The sequence below is a fragment of the Dipodomys merriami genome, unplaced genomic scaffold, assembly GCF_024711535.1.
Source record: "Dipodomys merriami isolate MVZ:Mamm:240054 unplaced genomic scaffold, mDipMer1.0.p SCAF_6, whole genome shotgun sequence".
Classification (NCBI taxonomy): Eukaryota; Metazoa; Chordata; class Mammalia; order Rodentia; family Heteromyidae; genus Dipodomys; species Dipodomys merriami.
This window is the reverse complement of record NW_027206179.1, coordinates 345,366-365,514: the sequence shown is the minus strand read 5'-3', so window position 1 is coordinate 365,514 and position 20,149 is coordinate 345,366. Positions and strand designations below refer to the sequence as shown.

The 20,149-nt window shown below is 64.7% G+C and overlaps 2 protein-coding genes across 3 annotated transcripts; one reads left to right on the top strand and one right to left on the bottom strand.

Moving 5' to 3' along the window:
- Positions 1-395: 395 nt before the first annotated feature.
- Ddx39a (DExD-box helicase 39A) lies at positions 396-6,926 on the top strand. Its single transcript, XM_070002165.1, has 11 exons — positions 396-506; positions 4,017-4,228; positions 4,302-4,429; positions 4,646-4,738; positions 5,057-5,240; positions 5,696-5,814; positions 5,917-6,048; positions 6,124-6,233; positions 6,316-6,460; positions 6,534-6,681; positions 6,768-6,926. Exons 2-11 carry the CDS (start codon positions 4,021-4,023, stop codon positions 6,782-6,784), a joined length of 1,284 nt encoding a protein of 427 aa, XP_069858266.1. The 5' UTR covers positions 396-506; positions 4,017-4,020; the 3' UTR covers positions 6,785-6,926.
- On the bottom strand, positions 6,893-19,680 carry Adgre5 (adhesion G protein-coupled receptor E5). Of its 2 annotated transcripts, XM_070002154.1 has the most exons (17): positions 19,561-19,680; positions 16,572-16,622; positions 16,271-16,387; positions 15,658-15,813; positions 13,018-13,164; positions 12,353-12,499; positions 12,140-12,186; positions 11,956-12,042; positions 11,228-11,405; positions 10,765-10,887; positions 10,357-10,577; positions 9,193-9,375; positions 8,493-9,019; positions 8,329-8,395; positions 7,558-7,818; positions 7,361-7,465; positions 6,893-7,274 (listed from the first exon to the last, which is right to left on the bottom strand). In XM_070002154.1, exons 1-17 carry the CDS (start codon positions 19,589-19,591, stop codon positions 7,092-7,094), a joined length of 2,631 nt encoding a protein of 876 aa, XP_069858255.1. In that variant the 5' UTR covers positions 19,592-19,680; the 3' UTR covers positions 6,893-7,091. The 2 variants fall into 2 exon arrangements, with proteins under 2 accessions (XP_069858255.1, XP_069858256.1); XM_070002155.1 differs by lacking the exon at positions 13,018-13,164 and having other exon boundaries at positions 19,561-19,679.
- Between the last annotated feature and the right edge of the window lie 469 nt (positions 19,681-20,149).

The window sequence follows — 20,149 nt, the reverse complement described above, 5'->3', positions numbered from 1 at the left end:
TTTCCAAAGTTCTTTCCGAGCCTCGGCTGCGGAGGAATCCTGGCCCGTGGACCGATGCCCATCCAGATGCCAGACGCCCGGTTTCCAGAACCCAGAGCTCTTGGCAAAGTGCGAAAGGGTAGCGGCCAGGTCGCGCGTTCACAGCTGGTCTACAGTTGCCAGAACTCAACCCGGCTGCCCTAAGGGCGGGGTCGTGATCACGTGACGGGGCGTGGTCTGTCACCGGCCTTTGCTCTTTTGGCCGCGCCTACTTTTTAGCTCAACCAATGAACCTGAAGCCAGAGGCCCGCCCTCATTAGCTCTCTTCCACCTATAGCCTTCCGGCACGATCCTGACCGTCCAATCAGCTCTTCTGCCTCTTTTGACTGACAAGACGACGGTCCAGTGAGTGGGACCACAGTGGAACTGAGAAGGCCGGAAGCACGGCAGCTCGACTCTGGGCGCGCGACACATAAGCGGAGGCCGGCGACTCTCCTCGCAGCACGCGGAGGCGAACGGGGGACCGGGTAAGCGGCGGGTCCTGGGCGCGGGGCCACGGTGCGGGAACGTCGGTCCCGGGGCCAGACAGTTGAAAGGAGACGCCGCGGGTTGAGCGGGAGAGAGAGAGAGAGAGAGAAGGAGGGGCGCGAGACAACGGGGGGCGGGGCGGTTGGGCCGTCCCGGGCGCGCGGTGGCGGCGGTTGGCCACCGGGGCGCATGCGCGCGGCACGGGCCGGCAGGCGGTTAGCGCGCGGGGCGCGGGGCCCGCTTCCGGCTGGGGGGGGGTGTCATGGCGTCGGGGCGCCGACCCCGGTTTGGAGGAAAAACGTCTTTATCCGGACAGAGTCGGCCTGAGACCTGGGGAGGGACTCGGGGCCGGGCCGCACCCCTGCTTCGCCTCGTTCTCGCCCCCCGCTCAGGGGTGACCGCGATCTAGGGCACGCTGATTCCCTCTTGGAGGCCAGGGTCCCCCGCGGCGCGCAGACGTGGGGCCCCGGGGCCCCGGGGCCCGCCCCGCTGTCAGTCACCCAGAGCGGGTGACACGCGCGACCCCGGCCACCCCGGCCCAGTCTCGGGTCCTGACCTGATGGCCCCTCGATGTCACCACACCGCCCCTTCCTGGGTGCCTGGGGCGAACCCCGAGCCTCGTGCAGGCGGGAGCTGCGCCCCCAGGCCCTTGCATGAGTCTCAGTCTCTGAGACTGGCCCCACTTGGTGTTTGCATGTTCACCTTCATTGCCTTTCATTTTTAACTAAGTGCTCATCGAACCTGTGGCCCATCGAGCAAGCGCTGCATCACGAGGCACACACCTGTTTGTTTCTTTGTTTCTTTTTCTTGCCTTGGGCCTTGAACTCAGAGCCCAAGGGCTGTCTCTGATATGTGTGTGTGTATACATACATACATATATATATACATATATATATATATAATCAAGGTGATGTACAGAAGGGTTACAGTTACATAAGTAAGGTAGTGAGTACATTTCTTGTGGAACTTGTTACCACCTCTGAGCTTTTTCACTCAAGGCTGACACTACCTCTTGAGCCACAGCTCCACTTCTGCCATTTTTCCGCCCCGATGTTAATTGGACATAAGAGTCTCACCGACTTTCCTGCCCTGGTGTACTTCCAAACAGGATCCTCAGGTCTTAGCCTCCTGAGTAGCTAGGATTATAGGTGGGAGACACTGGTGCCTGGCTTAAGTGTGTTTATTTCTCTTATTTTCTTAGCCAGGTTTAGGGCCAGACTGCTTCTGCACCCCCCCTCCCCCCACTTAGATCTGTTTAAAAGTCCGCCCTCTTCCTTCTCAACTCACTTTGGCCCCTCCCTGATTAGTTACCAGCACTTGATGACTGAATTTCTTGCTGTCAGTCATACCTTCCACTCCCCCTGAGGAATAAATTATTCTTAGGAAGATCCTGCTTGACTCACTCTGGAAACCTGTCAGCAATTCTCCAGTCATTAGCAAATGAAGTAATGTGCCCTGGGCCTGACTGGCGCTTCTTTTTTCTTTTTAACTTTTGCAGTACTGGTGTTTTTTTTTTTTTTTTTTGTCGGTTGTGGGCTTGAACTCTGGGCCTGGGCGCTGTCCCTTAGCTCTTCAGCTCAAGGCGAGCGCTCTACCACTTGAGCTACAGCGCCACTTCCGGTTTTCTGGTGGTTTATTGGAGATAGGAGTCTCAAGGTCTCTCCTGCCCGGCCTGGCTTTGAACCGCGATCCTCAGATCTCAGCCTCCTGAGTAGTTAGGATTACAGGCGTGAGCCACCAGCGCCCGGCTTGCAGTACTGGTGTTTAAGGGTGTCCTGACTGCTGGGCAGGGGCACTCTACCACTTGAGCCAGGCCTCCAGGCCTGTGTCTGTGCGCACACACACTTCTGTGCACTGATACTAGAACTTAAACTTAAGGCCTTCTGTGCTTAGATTTTTTTTTCCAAAACCTGGTGCTCTACCACTTGAGCCATACCTCCAGTCCAGTTTTTTTCTGATTGGAGTTTTCAGTTGGCTTTGACCCACAATCCTTAGATGTCAGCCTTTCAAGTGTCCCAGATTACAGGTAGCACCTGACTAGTGGGGTGCTTTCTGAGATGTTCAAGGACAATACAGTGGATCAGAGGCCGCCTAAAGGAATTGGAGGTTGGAAGGTGGTGAGGTATTGGAAGCAACACCTACCAAAGGGGCCGTGAAGTCTGGTCATGAGGGGTGGTGGAAGCTGGGACTCAGGTTCACCCTGAGCATGGTGGGAGGAGGGAGGCTTTGAGCACAGTGGCAGAGTGTGGCAAGTCAGATGCAATTTGTCTGTATAGTCTCTCTCAGGCCGTGTGGGGAGGGGCTGAGGCTGTGGGCATAATCCAGGCCGGAATGATGTACGATGGATAAGTAGCATGCAGTACACTCATAGGCTGGAATATTACTCAGCCCTAAAAAGTGAAGCCCTGATAATGGTAATGAACCCCAAGAAAGGGATGCCAAGGGAGAGAGAGAGCCTGACAAAAGGGCTTCTGCTGTATGATGGCATTTATATGAAGTGCCAGAACATGGAAATCCAGAGACAGGCAGTACAGGAGTGCCGGGTGGCAGCATGGTTACAGGGTGCAGAAGTGCACGCATGCGCGTGCACATGCATTCTGGTCCTAAAGTTTAGAATCAGAAGCTAAGAGCTTTTCCTTAGGCTTTTTCTTTCTTTGTTACTACATAGGTGAGGTTCAGGGAGTACCGTTAAATAAGTCAGGTAAAGAGTACATTTCTTTGTGGCCCACGTCACCCTGTCCCTAGCTCTCACCCAGTTTTTCCCTTCCGTCCCTTCTGTCCCTTCCACTGGTTATATATAGTACATTTTCAGCATAATCCCTTGGGCTTTTTTGCTCATCAAGGTTGGTGCTCTGCCACTTGATCAGGACTCCACTTCTAGCTTTTTTTGGGGGGGAGGGGTCAGTCGTGGGGCTTGTACTCGGCCTGGGCGTGAGGTAAGTGCTCTTATCCATTGAACCATGGCCCTCACACTTTTTGCTTTATTTAGTTTTCAAATCAAGTCTCACGTTTTTACCTGCACCCTAAGCCCTGTTGATGTGATGCCCCCACACTTAGTTCCTAGGTTGAAATGTAATTTTGATGACCTTTTACCCAGTCTGGCCTCTCAACTATAATCCTTCTGATCTCTTCTGCCTCCCGAGTAGCTGAAATTACAGGTGTGACCCACCATGCCTGTCTTGGTGAATTTGATAGCAAGTACATATCTCAGTAAAGCTGTTTTAAAGAGAGGGTGGTGGTGGCAGCCTGGGGACAGGTGGCTTCCTGGGTGAGGAGTGGGGGGGGGAGGGGGAGGGGGCGCTGGGGGGCGGTGCAGGCTGAGGGAAGACTGCCTTGACATGAGCAGTCTGAGATCCGACGCTGGCTGGCTCCAGGGGGAAGCTGGGGTCTTGCTCCACAGCCCCCAGTCTCTGGTTCTACCCCTCGCAGATCTGGGGGTGGGGGGGGGCCGGTGGGCGGTGGGATGGAGCTCGGCCCCGCCCCCTTGCTCACGGGTCCCGCCTCCCCAGGACCATGGCAGAGCAGGACGTGGAGAATGAGCTTTTGGATTACGAGGAGGATGAAGAGCCCCAGGCCCCTCCGGAGAGCACCCCTGCTCCCCCCAAGAAGGACGTCAAGGGCTCCTATGTGTCCATCCACAGCTCGGGCTTCCGGGACTTCCTGCTGAAGCCCGAGCTGCTCCGGGCCATCGTGGACTGCGGCTTCGAGCACCCATCGGAAGGTACGCGCGAGCCGGGCCTGGCCCGCCGCCCTCGCCGCGTCCCGCGGGCCCTCACCCGCCCTTCCCCCCCCAGTGCAGCACGAGTGCATCCCCCAGGCCATCCTGGGCATGGACGTCCTGTGCCAGGCCAAGTCCGGGATGGGCAAGACCGCCGTGTTCGTGCTGGCCACCCTGCAGCAGATCGAGCCCGTCAGCAGCCAGGTGTGTGCGCGTGCGCGTGCGCGCCCGCGGCGGGCACCCCGGGAAGGGGGGGCTCCGGCCCACGCGCTGTGCACCCCCGCGTCGCTGGATGACCTGGGGGGGGCGAGGCCGGCCCTCCCCCTGCTCCTGGCGGCTCCGGCTGCGCTGGCCTGGGCAGGCCAGGCCGGCAGTGCCGTCCCCGCGGGTGAGCCCCGCCTCACGGCCCCGCCCCCCCAGGTGGTGGTGCTGGTCATGTGCCACACGAGGGAGCTGGCCTTCCAGATCAGCAAGGAGTACGAGCGCTTCTCCAAGTACATGCCCAGCGTCAAGGTGAGCGCGCCCCCCCGGCCCCGCCCCCTTTTACCAGGCTTGGCTCCAGCCGCTGCCTTCGAGGTTTGTGGTGGTTTATGCGCCTTAAAAGCCTGCTGAATTATGCATGGCCTCCGGGGCCGCGCTCCACGCCCGCTGCACCCGCTTCGCTCCGGTCCCCGGAGACAGCGCGGTGGGGCGCTCGGCCGCCCCGGCCCCGTGCCATCCCCGCCCTCTGGGGGATGGCCTGAGCCATCCCCGCCGGCCCATCCCCGTGCCCACCCGCCGCCGGGGCTGGCACGCATGTGGATGGTGAAGCAGCTCCCTCGGGGCCCCCAGGTGTCCGTGTTCTTCGGGGGCCTCTCCATCAAGAAGGACGAGGAAGTGCTGAAGAAGAACTGTCCGCACGTGGTGGTGGGGACGCCGGGCCGGATCCTGGCGCTCGTGCGGAACCGAACCCTCAACCTGAGGAACGTGAAGCACTTCGTGCTGGACGAGTGTGACAAGATGCTGGAGCAGCTGGGTGGGTGTCCGCGCCCCGGGCGGCGCTGGGGCGTCGGGGAGGCCGGGGCGCCGCGTCCACACGGGGCTCCAGCCCCGCCCGAGGCGTTGTCGCTTGTCGCCCGGCTGCGCCTAGCGCAGGGCCCCTGGGTGGGCGCGGGAGGCTGGCTCTGGCCTGGCCGCCTGCGCATGCGCCTCTCCGGGCCGGGGGCGAGGGCGGGGGGGCCGGGCGCGGGGCCGGGGCGCAGCCGCGCTCACGCCAGCTGTCTCTGCCTCAGGCTCCCCAGCCCGAAGCGCGGCTCGGCTCGAGGCGCCCCGGCACGGCTGCTCCGCGCTGGCCGCTGGCGGCGTAAGTGGACCGCGGCTCCTCCCGCGCCCGCCGTGCCCGGCACGCGGCCACCGCTCCCCGGCGCGGGGTGGGAAGGGGCGGGGCGCGCGGCAGCTCACGCCCGCGCGCGCTTCTTGGCCCGCACGCAGACATGCGGCGGGACGTGCAGGAGATCTTCCGGCTGACCCCGCACGAGAAGCAGTGCATGATGTTCAGCGCCACCCTGAGCAAGGAGATCCGGCCCGTGTGCAGGAAGTTCATGCAGGACGTGAGTACGGGGCCCCGCCGCCCGGGCCCGCCGCCGCCCGGGCCTCCGCGCGCGGGCCCGGCGCCCCAGTGAGCCCCGCCGCCCCCGCTTCCCCCCACACAGCCCATGGAGGTGTTTGTGGACGACGAGACGAAGCTCACGCTGCACGGGCTGCAGCAGTACTATGTGAAGCTCAAGGACAGCGAGAAGAACCGCAAGCTCTTCGACCTGCTGGACGTGCTGGAGTTTAACCAGGTGAGGCACCGCCGCGCGCCTGCCCCCCCCCCCAAGTCCTTGCAAGTCTGATGGCTGCAACCCACCCACCCGCAGGTGGTGATCTTCGTGAAGTCTGTACAGCGCTGCATGGCACTGGCGCAGCTCCTGGTGGAGCAGAACTTCCCCGCCATCGCCATCCACCGGGGCATGGCACAAGAGGAGCGGTGAGTGCGCCCGCCCCGGCCCGCGCCGGCCCCCTGCGCGCGGCCCCCCGACTCACGCAGGCCCGCACGCCCCTCCCTGCAGCCTGTCCCGCTACCAGCAGTTCAAGGACTTCCAGCGCCGCATCCTGGTGGCCACCAACCTGTTCGGCCGCGGCATGGACATCGAGCGCGTCAACATCGTCTTCAATTACGACATGCCCGAGGACTCAGACACCTACCTGCACCGCGTGAGTGTTCTTGCACGCGCACGCGCCGTCGCCCGCCCCGCCCGCGCCCTGACCCCGCCGGCCTCCCCCGCAGGTGGCCCGCGCCGGCCGCTTTGGCACCAAAGGCCTGGCTGTCACGTTCGTGTCCGACGAGAATGACGCCAAGATCCTCAACGACGTGCAGGACCGCTTCGAGGTGAACGTGGCCGAGCTGCCGGAAGAGATCGACATCTCCACATACAGTGAGGGCGGGGCCGGGGCGGGGCCGCGGGGGGGAGGTGCGGACCCCCTCGGCCGGCCCCTGACCCCCGCTCCCCTGTCTCGGCAGTTGAGCAGAGCCGGTAACCACGGAAGCGGAAGCGGCCCCGGATGTCGCTGTTCCCGCCAGCCCGGCCTCGCCGCCCCGGCCTGCGCACGCGCGGCCCCACCTCTCTTTTTACTGTGGCAAAGCTGTAGATTTGTGTACGAATAAATTTTTATTATGGAAGCCCGGCCCTGTGGTCTCCTCCGCGTCCACGCCGTCCGCGGCCGGGCCTGTACCAGGCGCGGTGCACCTTCACCGCCTTCACCGCACACCGCAGAGAGGGCCCGCCACGCCCGCCTTCGGGGGCCGCGGCCTCGTACCGTGAGCCTCAGCGGCCCGAGTCCTAGCTTAAGAAAGTGGCGGCCAGCGCCCCGGCGGGGCCGCCTCGGCCTCAGTCTCCCCGTGCGCCCGGGGCCAGTCCGTCTCCCAGGCCGGGCAGTGGCAGGACGCGGGGGTCCTGGGGGCCTGGCCGCCGCCCAGGCTGCACCGAGGCCCGCACCGGGAGTCACAGCCTGACGACGACCTCAAGGCCTGGAGGGAGACAGGGAGCCCTCAGCCGCGCGCCCGCCCTCCTGCCCGCCCTCCTCCCTCCCACGCGGCCCGGCCGGTGCCCTCACCCGCGTCTGCTGGCTGGAGCCCGTGCTGGACGAGTGCGAAGAGCCGAACTCCGAGTACTTGCCCTCAACCACGGCGGAGGCCCACCGGCGGTACTCCTCCCGCACCTGCGGGGAACGGGGGTCAGGCCGGGGGCGGCCCCTGCTGGCCCCGCCCCTCGAGCTCGGCCCCGCCCATGCCCCGCCCCCAGCCGCCACACCTTCTTGTTGAGCACGCAGAGCAACAGGAAGAGGAAGAGCCCCTGCAGGCCGGAGAGCAGCGAGAAGGCGTAGGACAGCGGCATGCTGTGCGGGTCGAAGAGGAACAGGCCGAACACCCACGTGCCGCCCAGCACCACGAGCTGCGCCACGGCCGTGACCGTGAGCACGCGCGCCCTCCGCAGCCGCTTCATGTCGGGGTTGATCTCCGAGAACTTCTGCGCGAGCTTCCACACGGTGGTCACGAAGATGACCGCGTTGCACTGGGGGCGAGAGGGGGGGGACGGAGGGTCAGCGCAGGAGGGCGGGGGAATGGGAGGGGTCAGCGCAGGAGGGCAGGGGAATGGGAGGGGTCAGCGCAGGAGGGCGGGGGAATGGGAGGGGTCAGCGCAGGAGGGCGGGGGAATGGGAGGGGTCAGCACAGGAGGGCGGGGGAATGGGAGGGGTCAGCGCAGGAGGGCAGAGGGTGGGAGGGGTCAGCGCAGGAGGGCGGGGGAATGGGAGGGGTCAGCGCAGGAGGGCGGGGGAATGGGAGGGGTCAGCGCAGGAGGGCAGAGGGTGGGAGGGGTCAGCGCAGGAGGGCGGGGGAATGGGAGGGGTCAGTGCAGGAGGGCGGGTGGGTGGGAGGGGTCAGCGCAGGAGGGCGGGTGCGTGGGAGGGGTCAGCGCAGGAGGGCGGGGGAATGGGAGGGGTCAGCGCAGGAGGGCGGGGTGGGTGGGAGGGGTCAGCGCAGGAGGGCGGGGGAATGGGAGGGGTCCGTGTCCTCGGCTCACCAGGATGATGAAGGCCAGCGGGCCCACGAAGCTCCAGAGGAAGCCCCGCTTCAGGCTCAGCCAGCAGCTGGAAGGAGCAGAAGCGGCCTCAGCCCCGGGTCCCCAGCGCCCCGGGCCCAGCCTCGCCCCCGGGCCCAGCCTCGCCCACCGGGCCCGCCACTCACTAGCTGGGGCGGCCATAGCCCTCGCTGTAGACGGCGGCCGACACGGCCACGACGAGCAGCGGCACGCCGTAGCCCAGCAGGCACTGCCAGCGCGTGCGCAGGCCCTGGCCGCGGAACACGCGCACCACCAGGAAGTAGAGCTCCAGGCCCTCCAGGCTCATCCAGCAGAAGGCGGCCAGGAAGCAGTAGTGCAGCAGCGCGGCCACCAGGCGGCAGCGCAGCCCCACCGGCGGGGGCGGGGCCTCGCCGGGGAGGGCGGGGCCGGAGCCCCGGACGGGCGGGGCCTCGAGGCTCCAGCTCTCCCCGCAGGCGGGGCAGGGCGTCCCGTCCTCACCGCCTTGGGTGTTGTTCTCCACGCCTGCCAGGAACAAGGCGGAGCCCACGAAGAGGCAGAGGCACAGGTGCAGGTGCACGGTGGTGCGCGAGCTCTGGATGGAGCGTACCAGCAGGAAGGTGAGGATGCAGAGCAGCAGGCAGACCAGGGACAGCGACAGCCCCACCTTGGTGATCAGTGCCAGCCTCGGGTCCTAGGGGAAGGGGCGGGGGGAGACAAAGAGGAGGCGCTGGGCGGCACACCCTCAGACCCTGTCCCCTCGCCCCAGACCGGGTCCTGTTTTCCCGGGTCCTCTCCTGGCACACAGACAGGTTGCGTGGGGTCACTTGAAAGCGCCTCCACGCGGCAGGGGCAGCCCTCGCTCACCTGGATGTGGTAGTGAGCCATGAGGATGGCGAAGCTGCTCAGGTGCCGGCACTGGCATATGGTGATGCCATCCTTACTGTCCACCTTCCGGCAGCCTTCCGTGGACCAGTGTCCACTCCTGTTGCCATCCTCCCCTTTCCAGAAAGCACAGATGACCTCGTCCCGAGGCCCCGGCATCTCCCGCTGTGGGTTGCACAGGGCTGGTCAGACAGGTTTGCTTGGAGCCCCCAGCCTGAGGTCCAGGCTACTTTTCAAACTAAAGGAATACCTACTGAGCAGCAGGACACTGGCAACTCACGCCTGTAATCCTAGCTACTCAGGAGACTGAGATCTAAAGATCACAGTTCAAATCCAGCCCAGACTCATCTCCAGTTAACCATCAAAAAAGCCAAACAAGTGGAGCTGTGGCTCAAGTGGTAGAGCAGCAGGCTTGAGTGAAAAAAGCAAACTGGGAGTATGAGGCACCGAGTTCAGCATCTAACACAAGCATGAGAGACAGAGAGACACTGGACAGTCTAGTGAGAAGGTGGCACTGGGACTGGGAAGGTGGCTCAGTGGTAGTGTTGGCCCTGCATGCATGAGGCCCAGGATTTGATTCCTCGGCACCCCATAAGCAGAAAAAGCCAGAAGTGGCGCTGTGGCTCAAGTGGTAGAGTGCTTCTCTTGAGCTGAAGAGCTGAGGGACAGCGCCCAGGCCCTGAGTTCAAGCCCCACGACCGACCAAAAAAAAAAAAAAGGTGGCACCTGGACAAAGACAGGAAGCAGATAAAAGATAAAGAACTGACTTATAGGGGCTGGGAAGATGGCTCAGTGGTAGAGCGCTTGCCTTGCAATGCATGAGGCCCTGGGTTCGATTCCTCAGCACCACATAAGCAAAAAGAAAAAAGCCGGAAGTGGCGCTGTGGTTCTAGTCCTAGAGTGCTAGCCTTGAGCTGAAGAGCTGAGGGACAGTGCCCAGGCTCAGAGTTCAGGCCCCACAACCGGACCCAAAAAAAAAAAAAAAAAAGAACTGACTTATACAGAGAACGAGCAGCCCAGGCAGGTGCCCCAGCCAGTGCCAGGGTCCTGAGTTCTGAACAGACAGAACAGATTGGGGGAAGGCAGGGACAGGGAGGGTCTGGGGCTCCCTTCCCGCTGACTGTAGGCTTGAACATCGGGACTCACGGAGTGTGAGAAGTTGAAGGTGACCGGGTAGGCGAGTTCCCCTGTCTTCGTGTTGGTCAAAAACACAGAATTGATGTTGGAGAGAAATCTGAACCGTACGCCCAGCACAGGGCTCTCGTAGGCCTCCTCCAGCGAGGCCAGCCTCCCTTCCAGGTCTAAGGAGGCGTTGGCCAGCCAGTTCTTCATGTTCTGGCTGGACAGGATGCCTGCCACGGTAGGGCCTGGGGACAGACATGAGACATGCCGGCTCTTCTCCTTATGCTCTTCCTTAATCTCTCCCAGCCTCTCTCCTGGGATAGCCCGGTTCAGGCTCAGCTCAGCCACCATGAGTCTGGAGCCTCTCCTGATGGCTGTTGGGTCCTCCCAGATCGCACCCCACTCCCAGAGACTCCCTCTGGGGACCCCTACCCTTTCTAGACGGTTCATTTCCCGTGGCTACAGCCCAGCTGAGCGTCATCCGGGCCTGGCCATGGCCGATGGTGGTGTTGCCAGCCGGCTGCTGCTGCTGCTCCTGGACCATCAGGAACAACGCTGAGGAGACAAGGGCATGACAGACACTCCAGGTTAACAAGGGAGTCTAGCCCGGCACCAGTGGCTCACGCCCGTCATCCTAGCTACTCAGGAAGCTGAGATCTGAGGATCGTGGTTCAAAGCCAGCCTGGCAGACAAGACCCTGTAAGACCCTTATCTCCAATAAACCACTCAAAAATCAGAAGTGGCGCTGTGGTTCAAGGTACTAGCCTTGAGCACAAAGAGGCTCAGGGACAGTGCCCAGGCCCTGAGTTCAACCCCACAACTGACCACACACACACACACACACACACACAAAACCAGAGAGCCTAGGATGTGGCTGGGCAACAGGAAGTCTCACCTGTGCTGGAGTCGGAGGTGTAGTTGAAAGAACCTGCAGGCAAGGCCTGGGCCAGGGACCTCAGCGTGCCCTCCATGCCCAGGAGCAGCTGGGTAGCAATGCGGTGCCGAGCAGGCAGGTCCAACCTCTCCATGTCCCCGGGAGCCTCCAGCAGCCCATCCAGAGCCTTGATGAGATTCTGGGGGTGGCAGGTGACAGGGCTGTGTGAAGGCCTTGGTCCACGCCCGAAACACCAAGAGAATACAGGTGCCAGACAATCATTTCTCCTCGAACTCAGGACCTCATACTCTCACTTGGGTTTTTCACTCAAAGCTGGTGCTCTAACACTTGAGCCACAGCTCCACTTGTGACTTTTTGGTAATTAATTGGAGATGAGTCTCACAGCCCGATATCTCCTGCCTCGCCTGACATCAAACTGCAATCCTCACGTCTCAGCCTCCTGAGTAGCTGGGATGACAGGCATGAGCCACCAGTGCCTAGCTTATTTGTATCTCGAAGTCTAGGCTGGCCTCAAAGTCATGGCCGAAGTAATCTCTTGCCATAGTCTCTGAATAGCTGGAACTACAGGTGTGTGCCACCAGGCGCTCCCCAGGTGAAATGCTCCACCAATGTACTGCCAGTGTGTGGCTGAACCAACACATGTGGGCCCTGCTCCGTTGCTGGCAGTGGGCACCCCTCCACCCTCACCCCCCCACCCCCCGCCCCAGGTCTCCCTGCGCCCCGCTCACCTGGATGGCGTCCGCTGTGTCCTGAGCTGTGTGTGGCTGGAAGTCTCTGGTCAGATTCTGCACCTCCTCCAAGAAGGCGGCCAGAGCCTGGGGGGCAGAGGGGGCGCTCAGAGCCCGGCCCCGCGTGGGGTGTGTGGGGCGGCCGAGGGGCCTCACCCCACCCCGACCCCGCTGCGCCCCTCACCGTGCTGTGGATTCCGGGGGGTGCCGTCCAGGCGGGGAAGACGACCTCTGCGGGGACAGAACGGGTCTGGGTGGGCGGGGCGGGCGGGGAGTGGGCGGGGCTGGGGGAGGGCGGGGCGGGGCTGGGGAGAGGGCGGGGCTGGGGGAGGGCGGGGCGGGGCGCTGGGAGCGGGCGGGGCGGGGCTGGGGAGAGGGCGGGGCGGGGCTCGGGCACCTGAGCACGCGGTCCTCCTCGGGTCCCCGGAGGGCCCCGGCAGCGGCCGCCAGCCCCGGGGGCAGCGGCACCTGTAGGACCCCACGGTGTTGACGCAGACGGCGGAGCTGTGGCACTGGTGCTGTCCGGAGCGGCACTCGTCCACGTCTGCGGAGACAGGAACGGCTCAGACCCCGTCCCCGCCCCACGGGAACCCAAGGTGGTCGCGGTGCCGCTGGGCCAGAGGAGCCGCAGTGGCGGCAGAAGGCGCGGGGCTCAGGCTGGCGCGGGCGCAGGGCCCTAGGACATCGGGAATCACGTCCTCGCGTCCGCTGTCCGTAATCAGCGACCCGGGGACTCCAGGTCTAGCCAGGGCGCACGGGGCCTGGGACATCTGGAATCGCGTCCGGTTAGTAACCAGCGGCCCGGGTCCTGCGGTCTCCCCATGGCCGGTGCCCGCTCTTCTCAGGACCCGGGACCCGGGTCCAGCCAGGGGCATGGGGTGTGGCCAAGCGGGGCGCGATTAGATGAGGGGGCGTGGCCAAGCGAGGAACATCAAGTCGTGGGCGTGGTTAAGCATGGGAGTGGAGCGTGTAGCCAATGGACGTGGTTGCGATGGGCGTGGCTACGCGATGGGCGTGGCCCGGCCCCGTCCCTTGGAGTGGTGGAGTCTGCAAGCTGCGGACCTTCACACTGGGTGTGCGTTGGGCCTTCGGGGGATCCCGGGACCGGCCTCCAGCCGCGTCGGCAGCGGCACTCGTACCCGCCGGCTTTGTTGAGGCAATGGGCGGAGCTGTGGCAGCTGTGGTGGCCGGAGGTGCATTCGTTCACGTCTGAGGACAAAGTCCGAGGGTCAGACGCGGCCCGACCCTCGGTCACTGCCCCCACTTCTCGGTCGCCAGTGCCGGCCCCCGGGGGCCTCCAGCGTCACCACCTCCGCCAGGAACGTGGCCCCGGGGAACTTGGGCCGGGCAGGTTGCTCGGCTCGGTGCACAGTCGATGCCAGGGGGGAAACGGAGTCATGGGGCTGGACTTCCTGCCTGAGGCAGTCCTGGCTGTGGCTGAAGTCCTCCTCTCAGAAATGGAACGACGCGTTCTTTCCCCGGGTGGCAGAGAAGACGCCACCCCCGGAGCGCTGCCTGGCATCTGAGTCCTGGGCCCGGCCTGACAGACCGGCCTGGGTTCGCAGCACCGCTCGGGTGCGGCCCCTGCAGGCCCCCGGGGCTCGGCTCTCCATCGGTGGGCGAGGGAAGGCGTCTCGCAGCTGCAGCGGACTCTAGGCTGGGGGTCCGCCCGTCTCCTGCAATCAGGCATCTGGAAGGTTCTGTGGTCTCCTCTGGGCTCTCGTTCCCATGGAGGTGATCCTGCTGTGAGAGGTGACCTCTGCCGCCAGCTGGGGCAGGGGTGTCGGGGCGCCTGTGGATGGGGAGCAAAGGCCGGCCCGGCCCCGCGGGAACCCAGTGCGGACGAAGGCGGCGGCCCCAGGCACCGGGACGCCCGGGGGCGACCTATGTCCTGATGCCACGGGGCGGAACGGCTGGGGGCTGGGCAGGGCAGGACGACTCTCTCTTGTCCACTGGACCCCAACGTCCCAGAGGGTGCACGGTGGGGAGGAGCCTGGGGGCAGCCGGCAGGGCGGGCGAACTCCCACGGAGGAGGGCGGCGGCCCGCGGCCAAGGCCTGCGTCATCGGTGTCACTTGCTCCTCACTCCCACCTGGACTCGGCGAGTCCATCAGCTTCCGTCCCAGGAGAGGTCCGCGCGGCACCTTCGCCTTCTTCCTCTTGCTCTGGGGTCCAGACTGGAACCCCCTCCTCACCCAACCGTGGGGTGCGGGTCAGGGTCACCTGCCCACCGCCCCCTGGGGCCGCTGCGAGGCCGCCGTCACCCGGACCAGGAACTGTAGAGGGCCAGCAGCTGGGGGGGCGCGGGAAGCCCCTCCTGGGGTGGCCGCCCCTCTGGTCTCCTTTGTCCCGGGTCTCCCGGCTGCGTCCATCGAGGTGGGGGCGGAGGGGGGGCTGCCAGGGCTCGCGGTGAGGCTGAGCCCGTGCGGGCCCCGGGAGCGGAGGCGGCGCCCTGGCGATCCCGGGCCAGGACGGGATCCTGAATGCAGCCCCGCGTTCAGTTGATGCAAATGAGATGCAAATTGGCAGGGGGGCTTTTGAACTTCCAGAAGTGGCCCTTGGTGAGGGGTTCCGAGAGTTTGGGACCAGGCATTGGAGGACACTCGGGTCAGGAGCGGGCTCTCCTCCCCAATCCTTCCTTCCTTCACAGGCGCTGACCAGTGACCCCCAGGTGGGCGTGTCCTTGGGTCAGGCCAGCCATAGGGCGTGGCCACGGGTGGGGTGGGGCTCACAGTTGGAATTATGGTTCCCTGACAGGGTGTGGCTCATCCTTAACGGATGGCCCACTGGCAGGGGCGTGGCTCAGTGATTGACGGGCGGCACGGGAGTTTGGCCCAGGGGTTGGGGGCGTGGCTTTAGTGGAGGGTTTAGTGGGGCGGGGCTGTAGGGGCGGGGACCGTGGTGGGCGTGGCTCCGCAGTAAGGGGTGTGGCCTGGCGCTAGAGCCCTTTCCTGACCAGCGCGCAAATCACACAAGAGCAGAACCAGCACACAATTCCAACAGCGCGCCATCGCTAACCGAGACTTCCCAGGCGTGTCAGGAGGAAGTGTCCTGTCGCTCCCCTTTTAGAGGCAGGTAAACTGAGGCTCTGACAGGTAAAGTAACTTGTTAAAGGTCACACAAGGGACCAACGACAAGGCTACTTTGTTCGTTCTGCCCTGGGGCCGGGCCTGGCACCCGCTGGGGCAAGCAGCTACCTGGAGCCAGGCCCCGGAGCCACGCCCCTTCCCGAGCCCCACCCCGCCCCGGAGCACGCCCCTGGCCTCGCTTTTACTTTTACCCTTAAAATCTAGGGGCCCTCCTCCCCAATCCTTCCTTCTTTTTTAAAACAAAAAATCACAACGAATATTATTGCATGTCATAGCCAAAAATGTTTTTGATTTGGCAGCACTGGGGATTGAACCCAGGTCCTCACACTTGCTAGGCAAGTCCCCTGCCCCTAGTTGTCCCCTCTGCAGCTAGCCCAGCCTGACTTGGAATAACGAGTGCTCTGGCCTTGGCCCTCCAAGTGCCGGGATTACCACCATGCCCACCTGTGCAGTGCTTGCTGGGTAACCCGCTAACGGGCACAGGCAGTCAGGACAGGGCTCCTCCCTGCCCTCAGCGCCGGTGTGCAGGTGCGCGCGCACCTGTCCAGCCCGTCTCACGCTCTAGGCGCTTTTACAGCCATTCCTGGGTGATGGGGAGGAGGGTGGGGTCTCACCTTGACACGTGTTCTCACTCTCGTTCCTGAATATTTTGTCCCCAGACTCGAGTGCATATCCTGGGCTGCACGTGCAGTAGTAGCTCCCTTCTGTGTTCTCGCAGTCTGCAAACTTCCCACAGTACGTCCTCAAAGGTGGCGCACACTCGTTGATGTCTGCAACACACAGGCCAAAGGTCACCTGAGTTCTCTCAGGAAGGAGACTCCCCCATCCCCAGCCTGACCCCCAGCACTGGGGCTGATCTTGCTTTTGAAAGAATCTTGGGCTGCGCTCTGAAGCCGGGCTGCACCGGGAGCAGGCCAATCCTGAAGGCTGATCAGTCAGCTCTGCCCTGAATTCTCAGGGTGACACGCAGGATTTAGGCACAGTGGACAGTGACAGGGTAGGGGATGGGCTGGAGGCTCAGCACCTCCCTCTCCTAGCCCAAGGGCAGATGGACGCACAGACTCCTGGCCACCCAGGTCCTTTCTCCACAGGAAGCCGTGCACATTGATTTCTTGTTTCTCCCCTTCTTTTCTCTCCTTCAGTGATGGACCCCCAACTGTGACCCGTGTCCCCCACTCTCATAGGACTAGACCCCCCCAGTGTGCCCAGCACCCCAGGCCTCTGTACCGTCACAGCTGCCGTCAGGGCTGGTGATGAGCTCCTCGACTGAACTGAATCCCGCATCACAGCGGCAGGTGTCGGCACTGAGACACTTGGAGTTCGGAGGACACCACCTGGCACAGCCTGAGGCAGGGACGGGGACCAGGTGAGGAGCCAGGGCAGGGGCGGGGCCAGCGCCATCCCGGGGGAGGGCCCAGGGGAGGGGGGGGAAGAGGGGGCGGCCCTGTGTCCTCCCTGGGCTGAGGGGCGCGGGAAGGACGCTGCCCCCAGCCTCCAGGTGGGGACCGAGTGCTCCCTGCAGACTCACCTCCTGCCTCCTGGGCTGCAGCTCCACACAGACTCAGCACCGTGCACAGCACTGCAACGGAGCGGGGGAGGGGTCAGGGTGCCTTTGAGGGGTGGGGGTGCTGACCCCCCCCCCTCCAGGCTTGCTCTGTGTCCATCTCAAATGCAGAACTCATGTGACCTGGTATAGTGATGCACACATACAATCCCAGCCCTCATAAGGCCACAGCAGGAGGACCCCAAGTTCAAGTCCAGCCTGGGCTACTTTTAAAATAAGACATCTCAGGCCGGGGCCGGTGGCTCACACCTGTCATCCTATCTACTGAGGAGGCTGAGATCTGAAGATCACAGTTCAAAGCCAGCCTGGGCAGAAAAGTCTGTGAGACTCTGATCTCCAATTAACCACTAGAAAACAGAAGTGGTGCTGTGGCTCAAGCAGTAGAGCACTCACCTTGAGCTGAAGAGAGCTGAAGAGTGTAGGGACAGTGGCCCAAGCCCAGAGTTCAAGCCCCACGACCATCATCACCAACAACAAAAAAAGACTTATCTCAGAAATTAAGAAGAGAGAGTGTGTGTGTATGAGTCTCCGGCTCACACTTGACATCCTAGTTACTCAGGAGGCTGAGATGTGAGGATTGTAATTGGAAGGCAGCCAGGGGAGGAAAGTCTGTGAGACTCTTTATCTCCAATGAACCAGCAAAAAGCTAGAAGTGGAGCTGTGGCTCAAGAGACAAGAGTGCCAGCCTTGAGCGGAAAAAGTTCCAAGGACAGCACCTAGGCCCTGAGTTCAGGATCTAGAACTGGCACCAACGAGAAAAAAGCAAAGAAGAGAAAAGGGAATGGAAGGGCAGAGCAGGGAAGATTCCAGAACAAGTATTTAGTATTTTTGCCCCCACAGGTTCTCAGGTGGTCGCTCCTCTCCCGTGCCAACTTGGGGACTTGGATGGCACAATCACTGTCGCATCTCTGGGATACAGGAGTGACCTTTCACCCCAGCTCCCTCCCCCAGGAGTTGTGGTTTTGAGTGGGGTGCATGCTGGAGGGAGGGGTGTCTCCTGTGTTACTGCGAGCAGGACACCCACAGCAGGTCCTGGGGGGCCCCAAGTCACCATGGAGGAGCTTTAGAGATGAGGACGCGCTTTGCCAGTGGCCAGAGTGTGAGGGACAGGCGCAGAGCTGGAGAGGAGCCAAAGGCAGGGCAGAGAGGGGGGACAGAGTCCGGGAAAGAGAAACAAGGGCACCGAAGAGGGGCGCAAAGAGGGGTGCTGGGGAATGCCAAGATGGGACATGCAGCCTCTGCCCACCTGGGGAGCACAGGGAAATGGCGAAGACCCCCCCCAATCTCAAGAGTCCAGAATGGGGGTGTGGGAGCGAGGGAAGAGACGAGAGGAGGAGGAGAGGTCCCCGTGACTCATTCACTTCCGGAGGCGGGTGACTCATGGCTGTGACCCCAGATCCCCCCCTCGAGGGAATCCCGAGTGGGTTACAGTGCCCAGGACTGGGGGGCGGGGGCGATGGCCATGGGGTTCCCTGACTGTCGGAGGAGAGCAGGCCTTCCCCTCCCCCAAACGCAAGCCCTCCCAGCTGGGGTAAACTGAGGCGCGGGGCCCAGCCCGCTGCTCTCTTCCTGCCCTCTGCGGTCACACACAGGGCTGGGGCTTCCTCCACTTCCCCCTCTGCGGGGTGGAGGGGGCACAGACCTCAACGGGACAAAAGCCATTTGTCCCCAGAACCAGCGCAGCTCTGAGGGGGCTGGGAGACACCCCAGAAAAACCCTGGAGCGAGGGAGGCCGGGGGGGGGGACCCCCGGCCCGCAGGAGGGCTGGCACCGTGTCCCCGGCCCCCAGGCCGGGCTCCCGCCCCCCGACGCCCCCAGGCCGCCGGCCACGCGGTGTCCATCTGCGGCCTTGGAAGAAAACCAAACGGGAGCCGGGCGGCGGCCGCGCATCTGGAGTTTATTCCGGGCTGGCCGGGAACAAAGACCAACGCTGCTGCTTTCGGGGGCGGGGGCACTTGGTGCCTCTTTCTAAAGGGGGGTCTCACGGCCGAACCCCAGCCTCCCCGTCCACACCCCCAGCGTCCTCCCCAAAACACAAACGCGAACCCCGCCCGTCCCTGAGCCCGGGGGCCCCGCCGCCGCCCCCGGACGCCCGCCAGGCGAGCGGGGCCCTGCGGTCGGGGTCCCCCCCCGGTTTTGGTGGCCCGGTTGCCCGGCAGCGCGGGGTCCGTGTCCGGAGGACCGTTAGGGCTCCGGGCGGGGCGGCGGGGCGGGACCGAAGTCCCGAGGAGTCAAGTTCAAACCCCGCCCGGCTCCAGCGCCGCCACCTGCTCGGCCCGGGCTGGGAGTCCGGGGGCGGGGCCCGGGGGAGAGGGCCTGGGGGAGGGGGTCCGGGGCCCGGGGGAGAGGGCCTGGGGGAGGGGGTCCGGGGGCCTGGGGGAGGGGGTCCGGGGCCCGGGGGAGGGGGTCCGGGGCCCGGGGGAGGGGGCCTGGGGAGGGGGCCCGGGGGCGGGGCCCGGGGGAGAGGGCCCGGGGGAGGGGGCCCGGGGGAGAGGGCCTGGGGGAGGGGGTCCGGGGCCCGGGGGAGAGGGACCAGGGGCCTGGGGAGGGGGCCCGGGGCGGGGGTCCGGGGAGCGGGAGGAGGGGGGAAGGGGCCCGGGGGAGGGGGCCCGGGGGCCTGGGGAGCGGGGTAGGCGGTCGAGGGGAGCGGGGGGAGGCGGTCGGGGGCCCGGAGAGGGGGTCCGGGGAGGGGGCCTGGGGTGGGGTCCGCCCCGCACCCCTCTGTGTGCGCTACGGCAGAGCACCCGCCCGGCGGCTGGGGTCCCCCTCCCCGGGCGCCTTTGCTCCCCGATCTCTCGGGCCAGACAAACTCCAAACTGGTCCCCGTGCAGAGATCGCGCGCGAGGGAGGCGAGCAGCCCTCGGCGCCCCCAAAGCTCCCGCCGGGCGCAGCCTCCCCAAGCCAGGCTCAGCTCGGCCTCCCCGCTCCGCACCCAGGGGTCCCAGGTTCTCACCGAGGAGGGCCGGGCGGCCGAGACCGGCCATGGCCCGGAGCGCGGGACCGGGCGGGACGGGCGGGCGCGGGACGGGGCCGCGGCGGCGCTGGCGCTGGCGGCGGCCGCGGGCTGCGCCTTATGAACGGGGCGGAGGGGCTGCGCGGCCCGGGCCCTCCCCGGAACTGGCGGGGCCGCGCGCCGGGCGGCGGGACGTCCCCAGGGGACGCGACCCGGGGAGGGGGCGGGGCGGGGCCGCGCGTCCCCGCGCTCGCCGACACGTGCGTGCGCACACAGGCGCGCTCTCCGGCCGGAGCGCGCGTGCGCGTGCGCGAGCGCGGGCCCCGCCCCGCCCCGCCCCGCCCCGGGACACAACCTGTTCCCACCCCTGCTCCCAGGCCCGGGGCGCGGCCAGGCCGGGCGCGGCCGGCTGGCCTCCGGTCCCCGGGGCTCGCGACACTGAGCGGCTGGAGGGGTGAAGGGGGGGGTCCCCACGGGGAAGGTCGCCCTGTGCACAACTCGTCTAACCTAGCCTTCCCAGAGCGGGAAACTGAGGCAGGAAAGAGGCCAGGGTCCACATAGGATGGGCCGGGATGGGGGAAGGGACACC

Bases quoted from the DNA above. Each gene is read 5' to 3' on its own strand.
- Ddx39a (XM_070002165.1), top strand. From the start codon at position 4,021: ATGGCAGAGCAGGACGTGGAGAATGAGCTTTTGGATTACGAGGAGGAT. The intron at 4,430-4,645 runs GTGTGTGCGCGT...CCGCCCCCCCAG, and splicing joins TCGAGCCCGTCAGCAGCCAG to GTGGTGGTGCTGGTCATGTG. The intron at 6,461-6,533 runs GTGAGTGTTCTT...CCTCCCCCGCAG, and splicing joins CAGACACCTACCTGCACCGC to GTGGCCCGCGCCGGCCGCTT.
- Adgre5 (XM_070002154.1), bottom strand. From the start codon at position 19,591: ATGGCCGGTCTCGGCCGCCCGGCCCTCCTCG. The intron at 16,388-16,571 runs GTGAGTCTGCAG...TCCCTGCCTCAG, and splicing joins TGCAGCCCAGGAGGCAGGAG to GCTGTGCCAGGTGGTGTCCT. The intron at 8,396-8,492 runs GTGAGTGGCGGG...TGCTCCTTCCAG, and splicing joins GGCTATGGCCGCCCCAGCTA to CTGCTGGCTGAGCCTGAAGC.